This window comes from Drosophila eugracilis, unplaced genomic scaffold (assembly GCF_018153835.1).
Source record: "Drosophila eugracilis isolate 14026-0451.02 unplaced genomic scaffold, ASM1815383v1 contig_2147, whole genome shotgun sequence".
Classification (NCBI taxonomy): domain Eukaryota; kingdom Metazoa; phylum Arthropoda; class Insecta; order Diptera; family Drosophilidae; genus Drosophila; species Drosophila eugracilis.
In genome coordinates this window covers 1,011,878-1,022,524 of record NW_024573030.1, presented here as the reverse complement: position 1 = coordinate 1,022,524, position 10,647 = coordinate 1,011,878, and the positions used below count along the sequence as shown (strand labels likewise).

The 10,647-nt window shown below is 43.1% G+C and overlaps 1 protein-coding gene across 1 annotated transcript; it reads right to left on the bottom strand.

Annotated features, from left to right (window-relative positions):
• Positions 1-2,214: 2,214 nt before the first annotated feature.
• Positions 2,215-2,757, bottom strand: LOC108103546. Its single transcript, XM_017209074.1, is given in 3 exon segments — positions 2,215-2,280; positions 2,282-2,403; positions 2,637-2,757. Coding segments are annotated over 3 exon segments (309 nt in total).
• Between the last annotated feature and the right edge of the window lie 7,890 nt (positions 2,758-10,647).

Below are 10,647 nucleotides of genomic sequence, written 5' to 3'. Positions count from 1 at the left end.
TATAAAACAGTCATTGTTTTAGTCATGGGGCTTGTTTTGAGAAAGTAAAAGCTAAGAAACGGCAAGGAAACCGGAATCTCTGCTGCTAAAAGACTTAACATACTTTTCGGCATAAAAAAATCAGTTTTTTTGCAATACCAAAGCCAAAAATTGCCCAAACTAGGAATGTAATACCTCGTAGGGCTCGTAACTTGATTGCCATGATTCCCAATTGGTTTGCACTCAAATATGGAAAACTTAATTTTTGGCCGTTTTTTGAAAATTTTGATGATGGTACCCCTTATCGAAAATGCGGAATTTGGGCCAAAATTGACTTTCTCAAAATCGAAAAACGAGTGATAGGGGTGGTAAGTATTGGTCGTTAGCAGCACAAAACAGTCGTTCTTTTGGCTGTGCGTCTTGTTTTGGCCGAACTAGAGCTAAAAACCCCAATAAAAGTTGCAAATTTCTCTTAAAAATGGGTTTCCTGATTTTTCAGCCCTTAAAACAGAGCTCGCACCGAAAAAGCAGAACAATAATGATAAAAGTAAGTATAGGGGTTCTAAATTTCGGTAGTTAGCTTCACAAAACAGTCATTGATTTAGCTATGCGGCTCGTTTTTACAAAGTTAGAGCTAAGAAACGGCAAAAAAGCCGGCATCTCGCTGTCACCCGACGTATACGATATTTTGGGGGCAAAAAAATCAGTTTTCTGGCCATAGCACAGCCAAAAATGGCCCAAACTAGGAATGTAATACCTCGTAGGGCTCGTAACTTGGTTGCCATGATTCCCAATTGGTTTGCACTCAAATCTGGAAAACTTAATTTTTGGCCGTTTTTTGAAAATTTTGATGATGGTACCCCTTATCAAAAATGCGAAATTTGGGCCAAAATTGACTTTAGGGGTGGTAAGTATTGGTTGTTAGCAGCACAAAACAGTCGTTCTTTTGGCTGTGCGTCTTGTTTTGGCCGAACTAGAGCTAAAAACCCCAAAAAAAGTTGCAAATTTCTCTAAAAATCGGTTTCCTGATTTTTCAGCCCTTAAAACAGAGCTCGCACCGAAAAAGCAGAACAATAATGATAAAAGTAAGTATAGGATTGTTAAGAGTCGGTAGTTAGCTGTATAAAACAGTCATTGTTTTAGTGATGGGGCTTGTTTTGAGAAAGTTAAAGCTAAGAAACGGCAAGGAAACCGGAATCTCTGCTGCTAAAAGACTTAACATACTTTTCGGCATAAAAAAATCAGTTTTTTTGCAATACCAAAGCCAAAAATGGCCCAAACTAGGAATGTAATACCTCGTAGGGCTCGTAACTTGATTGCAATGATTCCCAATTGGTTTGCACTCAAATATGGAAAACTAAATTTTTGGCCGTATTTTGGAAATTTTGATGATGGTACCCCTTATCAAAAATGCGAAATTTGGGCCAAAATTGATTTTCCCAAAATCGAAAAACGAGTGATAGGGGTGGTAAGTATTGGTCGTTAGCAGCACAAAACAGTCGTTCTTTTGGCTGTGCGTCTTGTTTTGGCCGAACTAGAGCTAAAAAACCGGCTGCATTCTGACTTTGCACTTAAAGTTCAAGTTTTTTTCCAACAACATTGACAAAAATGGGCGTGATAATATTTTGGGCTCTTTTTTCAATAACCCAGAAAATCGTTTAAATGTGAGATACGAGTATCATTCCCTGGGATAACTTACCGATTTTTAATAATTCCTTGTGTAAGTAGCAGAGGTATAATTCACTGACTTGGTCGCCTGCAGAGAAAAAATGATTTGGTAAACTAAAGTTCAGAATAAAAAGTGCAAATTTAAACTTACTGCGAGTCCAGGAACATCATCAAGGACAGGTGTTGGGCCCCCAGGTGGGTGGCCCGTTCAGCAGTTTGTTGAACCTTTCACTGGCGAATTGAGATATTAGTGGCATTGCTATCAAGCTGAAGATGCAGAGCACCCTCCCCTGGACCCCTTTAAGCCCCGTTGGCGCCCACCCATTAACCCTTAACGGGTCGGCTGGCAAGCCAAGTTGCAATTTGGCCAACACTCATTCATTATGTCTCACAGTTATTTGGTCCGGCTCGTCTGCAATTGGATTCAATTTAGTTACGAGTCCGCTGATGGGATCGGCCCCTCCCTCTCTTTTTTTCAGGGATGGTGGGGGTTGTGGCGCTGGATGGAGGGCGGTGGTTGGGTAAAACGTCCGAGACACGAACCACGCCAAAATCGATATGACTCGATTAACGTGCTTGGTTCTCCTTGGTCGTCTCCGTCTTTTTCGTCGTCGGTGGTGCTATTGATGCCGGGTGGTTGGAGTGAAGCTGCAACCTCGACTTGTGCGATTTGGAGCCGATCTGCAGCCGCCGCCCCAAGCTGCTGCTGAACGTTGGTGGCGCCAGCCTAAGGCCGCTCCAAAAGTTTCAGGAATCCTATAATATGTATATCAGAATACCATTTAAGTTCTACAACCACTTGCGATATTACATAGACTAATTTAAGTTATTTATAACTATTGACATGTATTTAATTTCCCCAAAACTTACCATTACTTACTAGGCTTCATAAGTTAAGTAATTCATAGCTGTTTAAAAATAAAGACAAAAATCAACACTTACCATTAATTTCGAAATGGACGACAACTCATGGATCAGCCCTCGATTACGAGGGCTCGGGATCTAATAGTCTGGAGCCAGACTCCGTCCTCGGACTCCCCAGATCGGGCAGCTACTTCTACTTTGCGTGGTCGCGTTCATCATTTTGGTGTCTTGTTTTGTGGGTTTCATTGCTCTCGAGAAACCCCCTCCGATCCTCCTCTTCCAGCTCCCCGGTTGCTAAATAGCTGGGCGGAACTTGATGAGATGATGGGCAATTATCTGCGGGAGGTCCCGCACACACAAACACAGGGGTGTGGGGTGATGGGGGGGAGGCTGGCAACAAACTATGTCTTACAACGTTGTGCCAGCTCAGCTTTTTTGTTGCCTTTATTTTTTCAGTTTTCTTTTTTTCTTATTTTTTTCATTTTGGTTTTTGGCCCCGGCAATTGCGATTTTGTGGTTGCGTTGCGCATGCGCGCCAGCTTCAGCGCCATCGCCATCAACGCCTCACGCTAATGCCAATACGAGTGCGAGCAGGAGGGCTAGAGCAGTGAGCTGGAGGGGGGTCGTTGAGGCAGGCAGTTGGCGCAAAAGAGAGGGGAACACACATGGTGCCTGGTTTTTAGAGAGAGAGGAAAAGACACGCGTCTGCACTAACAAGCGACGACAGCTGAGATCAGTGCGAAAGAAACGCAACAAGGGGGGAGGGCGAGAGACAGGAGAACGGTGAGGAGGCGGTGGTGGTGCTGGCATCTGGGCAGCAGCGGCAGCCAATCATTGCCTCAAGGCCAATTTGGGGCAACGAAAGAGTTGCAGTTGCGTAGAGCCATTTAACCAGCCAGAGATGACAAGGATACACCTGGAATATAAGGAAAAGCTATATCTTTGTATTATCGTGAATAAGAATCACTTTTATATGTACTTAAAAAGTGATCAATTGAGTACAAAAACTAATAAGAACATAAATAATTTACAAGTTGTTTTTCTTAAAGTCAACAACTTCTTAATATGCTTATGATATCAACATTTATAAGGAAAGTATTGAATATATATCGAAGGATATATCTATCGAAAAAGGCCAGATGTTCAACACTATCATTCAGAGCGTCAGGCATCGTGTGTTAGTATGGTGGCGTTGGTTGTGGTGCTGGTGGTGCTAGTGGTGGTGCTGTTAGTGGTGGTGCTGTTACTGCTGGCGTCGCTGCGGTGGCGGCTCTGACGGCTCTGGCGGCCAAACGAACACGATGAGGCGTTGTTGGCGTCAGGGAAACTGAAACTGCAGACGGGCCGAAAGTCCCGCTTCAACCCAACCGACGGCGACGCCCTGGCGACTCTGGTAGAGCAGTAGAGAATCTACCAAGACTGAAGAAACGGATGGATCTGGACGAAACGGGGAACCAGAGAATCGGGAGTCGAGGCTGACACGCTGGCATTCGATAATTGCCTTGGAAAGTATGCGCTTCTCTCGGTTGCAATCGCAGCCTTCTTCAGGCGCAGTCTTCGGGCCCAGTCTTCCGTCCAATTCTGCGGTCTTCAGTTTTTAGTCTTTAGTCTTATTTTTTTTTTTACTTGCAGAGACCGACTCTCGCTTCGATTGGCTGTCCGTTTTGGAGAATCACTCAACCGAAGGTAGCCGAGTTGCAAGAGGGAAAAAAATCCACTGGCAATTAATTACTTTTGCCCAGCCAACAATAGCTGTGAGAAATGATTTCATTTTGTGGCATCAGCTAATTGGCCGCAAAAGCCGAGAATTAAAGGAGAAATGAGGGAGGGGGAGAATAGAGTGATCTTCATTGCTGATCTTTACCGTTCTACAGAGCAAATATCGATAGTTAATGACTAGGCAAAAGTCGATTAATATCATTATCGTTGGAGTCCAAGAGCTTTGCATTTCTCAGTAGTTAAGGATTAATTCTTAAACATACTTAGACTTGACTTGACAACTGTAATGTTCCTTTATAGAATGTGATCTATATCTTATTATTCTACTAACTTTAAATCCTTAATTACTTAGATCAAAAAAAGATGCCTCCTTAATTAAAAGATCCCTTACAAAGCAATTACCCTGAGTTCACTATCGTTTTGCTGAAATTAACAGATACTGATCCGGCGATCTAAAAATGTCAATCCGATTGCCCCGATTGATGTTCAGAAAGAGGCACAAAGGATCGACGGGTAAAACGTCCTGTCGATCCTTTCGGGGGATTATCCCTAACCAACGTGGCCGCATCCTGATCCCAATGCTTATCGGGGATCTGCTGTGCAACTTCAACTTAATTACTGCACGCTCGACAAACACAAATCGGACGAACAACAAAGCCACTACTGGGCCACTTCAGGATGTCAACCCTAACTACTTTTATTTGCCTTACCTTGCCATAGTTTCCCGAGATGCAGATGAAGAGGCGGAGATTGTAGAGATCCATGAGAGCTGAAGAAAAGGCATGCATCCAGTAAATGGAATGATGAATGACAGTCGCTGATTCTCAGCTTCGGCGATTCTCTTCTGGCCATCGAAAGCCGGAAGCCAAAGCAGTTGGCCATGTGACTGCTAGTGATGAATGCATCCCACTCTCTCTCTCTCTCTCGGCCATCAGCCATCACATCGCCATCGAAATTGTAGAAAGGACAGCCAGGACATCTACACTGAAATAAAAATGTAATAAGTTATGAATTCCTTAGTATGATTAGATGAGATTTATATTCTTAATAAAATATTTAGTTTAAATACGTAATAAAGAAAAATTTAAACGGCTTTATTTTTGAGAAACATCGAAAGTAAGTATTTCTAGCTGTGCATTTATCCATTTCGAGCAGCCTCGAGTGTGTGATTGCTATCAACAGCTTGATTTTAATTTCACCTCTCTTTCGCTTTCTGCAAACAAAGGCAATGTCCTTGTGTGTTTGTTTTTGTTGTTGTTTCGGCTTGTTGTGTTTTTCCAACTGTTTTGCCAGCGTTTTTTGAGTCCTGCATTCTGCTTTCAACATTCTGCGTCCTGCGATTTGGGTCCTACACGGCACTTCCTTCTGGCGGCGTTCAGCGGAGCGGATGAGCCGCATAGTTGGCCAGCAAGGTGGAAAAATCAGAGCGCCAGGGGATAAGGACTAAGGGCTAAGCACTAAGGATGCAGGATATAGGATATATGCCGCATAGTTGCTACACAATAAGCTAGCCGAGGCTCAGCCCAAGGATAATTACTTTTGTGCAATTATGCGATTAGTTTATAGGCCAATAAGTTTCTAAGGAGCCTCCTGGCATAATTGATGCGCTTAAAAGCGGTTAACAATACTGGCTAAAGGAAGTGCCACACGAAGAGAAAATTCGAGGACTTTTGAACAGCGGAAAATACTTCTAAAGGTTCTGCATCTTTAAGTTAAAATGGAAAAGAAAACTTCTTAGTTTAACAATAAAACCATTCTTTAAGTTCCACAATGATATAGATTTAAGATATATTGCACTAAATAGTTGAACAAAAACATGCAACTCACCCATTGCAAATCGGAGATATTTGCCGTGACTCATCCGGCCAAGGATATTGGCTATATACCAGGAGAAGCCCATCGATCTCATTCTCAACCGCACTGATTCAATCAGCAAACTCGGGCGAGACTAACGCACAAATCGCCCATCTTCCATCGTCCATCGCACGACCATCAATAAACCGCTATCAAAATTGGCTTAAGTGGTGCAAGTGGGTGGGTAGTGGTGGTGGTGGTGGTGCAGCCACCTGCCTGATATCCCATTGTGGATGGTTGCCATGGGCGAGTGATATATTTTTCACGCTCATAAAATAAATGTCAACCATAAACCGTGACTAAGTCGGTAGACAAACAAATTACTAAATAAACGCGCATCGCCAACTGGATGGTGGCCACCCCCTCAGCCGTTCAACGGGGGAATTGATGCTCTAAACTCATATGTGACAGACAGTGGCGTTCTTCAAGGGGTCCAACAATAGTTGTTTATGTACTGAAAGAAATGAAAATGAAAAGTTATAAATGTTATTAAAAAGAAACCTTAAAAACTTTTCAAGTGATACTACAAGATGCTTATCAGTATAGGAAATGATCTATGTAAGTTTTAAGTTATTTCTTAGTTTTCCAGAAGGAATGCTACCTCCAAAATGCTGTGAACTTTACAAATATTTATATTACTGGATATATAATATATCCCCTGAACTGTTAGATAATCCCTCTCCCTGTCCCTGTCCCTGTCCACGACAAGTGTCCACTGACAGCTGACGGACTTTTAGCCACCACCTATTAGATGGCCAGTATCCAGCATCTAGATACCACCATTCATCGGCCAAAAACACCCACATGTGAATCGAGATTCCGAGGCCTCATGCCCGCCGCATCCGCATCCGCATCCGCCTCCGCGTTCGCATCCAAAATGTAAATATTTAATTTTGAAACACTGTAACTAAAGGGATTTGAAACGCGCGTGGCTGGCTCACTGGGTTATTTTGTTATTTTTGTGTTTTTTCCAAGGGGGCGAGGAGCGAGGAAATCAACGGAACCCGCAGGATTCGATATGGTCCATTTTATTATGGTTTGGGAAATCGCCCTCGTTGTGACATGTGAAATGTTGCAATTTTCTTTGTCCTTCGAAATGGAATGGGTTCTCTCTTCTATGCTGGAGGATTCGGTTTCAGCCGAAGGATGGCTGCTGAATCGAAAAATATTCTAATGGCAGGGCATCTTGGTGTCGGCTTTCTTGGTGGTGTTTCGATTTCTAGCTTTTATGGAATATTTTGCATTTTCTCTGAGACAGAAAATCTGAATTACACTTTGGAAAAATCAAATCTAAATCAAAGTTCGTTGAAACAAAAAATTTTCTTAGGAATATGTTTCTAGGAATGAGCTCTTATATTATATATAAAGTAAAAACTTTAAGTTTATCATGTAAAATCTCTCAAGACTTACCTTTCCTAGTAAAGAAACTATGATTTTTCGTCGAGTGTTGTCCACTCCCTTCGTTAAACTGGCCACATAACAAATGACATGTGTCCGTGTCCTTTTTTTTTATGGCCAAATAATATCGAGATAAGCGCCGCATTAGACAAAAGCCAGCCAGGCCACTTCCTTGAGTTGGCTGCGGGTCCCCGGGGGGCGTCCTTTCTTCCTGCAGGACCTCGGACCTGGACACCATAGGTGGGCTATTATCCACATCCACCGCCTGCTCCGCCGCCTTTAGCTTCCTCTAGCGCCCATTGTAGACTAAAAAGTTTTCCCTTTTTGCCCTTTTTTAATCGATTGATTGCTGCGTGTTTAGTTTTTTATGCGGGACCTGGCTCAATTTCCCGTATCCCGAGTGTCCGTTTGCCTCCGGATAAGATCTAATTGCAAATTGACTTGGGGCTGTCTGAGCCGGGAAAACTTAAAGATTAAAATTGAAGAAAGCATTGACCACTGGAAGCCACTTTTAACTGAAAGAAACAAATATAAATTAGTAAAACAAATCATTGAATGTTAAAGAACTAAAAATTGTATAAAAATTAAAATTTCTGTACATTTAAGTTTAAGGAAAAACAACTTAAATTACCACCATCAAAGTCACTTAAAAATTTAGCTTCTAGTCTGATTTGTAAAACTTTGCTAAAAGCATTTAAGTGGAGATTCTTCCTTTTCAGGAATCCCTTTTCTTGCCTGGCATTTATTTTAAATAAACATTTATTTAAGGCCATCGGCTGAGGACTTTATGGAGATGTGATACACCTCCCGGGCAATCAATGAGCTCCGCTCCTGGCAACCCACATCCACTGGCATCCTCACATCCTGGGACTTCCCCTTCGGGATTATCCTGATGGCAATCAAATGTTTTGCTAAATGTTAGAGACCGCAGGCCCAGCGGGTGAGATAACAATAACATGGGTGGTGCTGGGTGCTGAATGCTGGGTGCCGGGTGCTGGAGGTTAGAGGTCACACCTCTTGGCTGGCTATGCAAATCCCGGTGCTCTGGTTAATTTTGTATGCGCTGACAACAATTTAATTTCCAAAAGCCATAAAAATGAAATAAAATTTTCAATTGTAGCTGCTGGGCGTGGATTCGCCCTTGCTTCTTTTTTTTTTGTTCAGTTGTTGTTTTTGGGATGGGTAAATGGGTGAATGGGTGGATGGGTGGAGTAGAGTGGAGTGGCTCTGATTTGGATATTGGATTCGGTTCTGGTGGCTGCACTTGGCAGTGCGCAAAGTGACGCCGTCGACGCTGCCAATGACACTGTAATCGCAGCAACCCTCCGCAACTTTTTGTGGTCCTTCGTCTGCTCATCATCATCTCCTCCTATTGCCACCCACTGCCGCCGAGTCACCCCCGGTTACGTCCTTCTTCGTCTATCGTCCTTGGCATCCTGTTGACGCCTGCGACCGCCTGACTGGCTCAGCTTCCCCCGCTCGGCTGCCTTTTTGACTGCCGCCGCCGCCGCCGCCGTTTCTATTTCACTTGCACGGCTCTATATGTACTCGCTTTTTTGACTATTCATCGACCCCCCACCCCCTTCCATTCCCCTCTTTGGCGGTGCTGTGGTGCAACCCTCTCAGGCATAAATCACAGTGACAAACTCGTCGCATGCAAAGGCGCGGAAAGCGAAGCGTGTCATGTCACGGTGGTACTGGTGGTACGATGGGTGGTGTCGCAGAAACGGAGGTGGATCACTTGGTTTGCTACAGTGTCCTTCAGTTTATTGGGAAATTTTATAGAATTTTTAAGAATTTAATTTTAAATAATGGCCAAATATTATAAAAGTTAAGGCTTTCCTAGTTTTTGCATAGGAAAACTCATTTTAAAATAACATTTTTCACAGCAAAATCTGTACATTTTCTGAAACTTAAGACTCATTTGCCTTTTACTATGCTTTCCTCTGGCAAGTGGCTTGACTTTAGCACCACATCTTTGTCACCCATCTGAGGAAAGCCACTGTGAAAAAGGCGAACCAATCCGAAGCTGAGATCTCAAGGAATTTAAAAGCAATAAGAATGCCATAAACAAATTAGGATTGATTTGGCTCAGAAGATGGGTAGCTGACTTGCTGGCTGGCTGGGCAATCAAAGGCTTAGGCACGGTCACTAATAACTTCTTGGAACGTGCCCGGCACTCGAAAGTTGTAATCCCAAAGGACGGACATGTCGCCGAGTACCGCGCTCCAAATCTCCGGACCTCTATTGACAGACAATCAACATCAACCACTTGAGCGACGGCAAACAGAAGGGAAAAATCAAAGTCGAAACGCTAGATATCACAGATTTTCATTATGAAGCATTTAAGCCAGCCCAAAATCCAAAAAGCCCAACCCACCACCCAATGGTCGTCCCGGGGGTTGACTTTTCCACTTCTTTTTCCCCGACCACAGCTTCAGTTACAGTTTCGGTTTTCCTTTTCTGTTTAGGTTTTTGGGTTTTTGGTTCTGGTAAATTAAATTAGATGCTTAATATGCGGCGAACGTTTCATTTGTTTTGCGGCTAGAAAATCAACGTGGAAAATTAGGCAAACAAAGGCATCTCTCTCTCTTGGCCGAACGAAATCCGGACGGAATCCACATGGCCGAAGGCGACGGAAAGCAAAGCCAACGGATCTGGTAGCCGGGAGCTTAACCTCTAATGAGGCGCATTACTTTCGGCCAGAGATTTGAAATCATTATCCCATCGAAACTAATCCCGGACCTCCATGGTCTCTGGCATTTCGGAATTTCGGCATTTGTTAATTTTGTGCAAACATCGAAGGCCGAGGCCCAAAGCTCCATCCCCTCATTCATCCTGAATCCCTCTCCTGGATGGGCAAATATTGAAGCAAACGGACACGGAGGACACTGATTGTTCCGAAATGATTACGGGCCGTGTATTGTTCACATTTGGTTTGGGTTTTTGGTAGGGAACAGGTTGGGATATGATTTCCTAAGGCAACAAAAAGAGAGCAGGGAACTGATAGGAGTTCGATTTTGAAATTTCACTGAACGAATCTCTTTACAAAAATTGTTAAATAATAAACAATAGCCTAATGAGAAAACCTGTCGAGTATTAATGACAAGATTTAAAGATTGTCTATGATTTGTTTTTTTGTATCCCTCTATATAGAACTTAGCT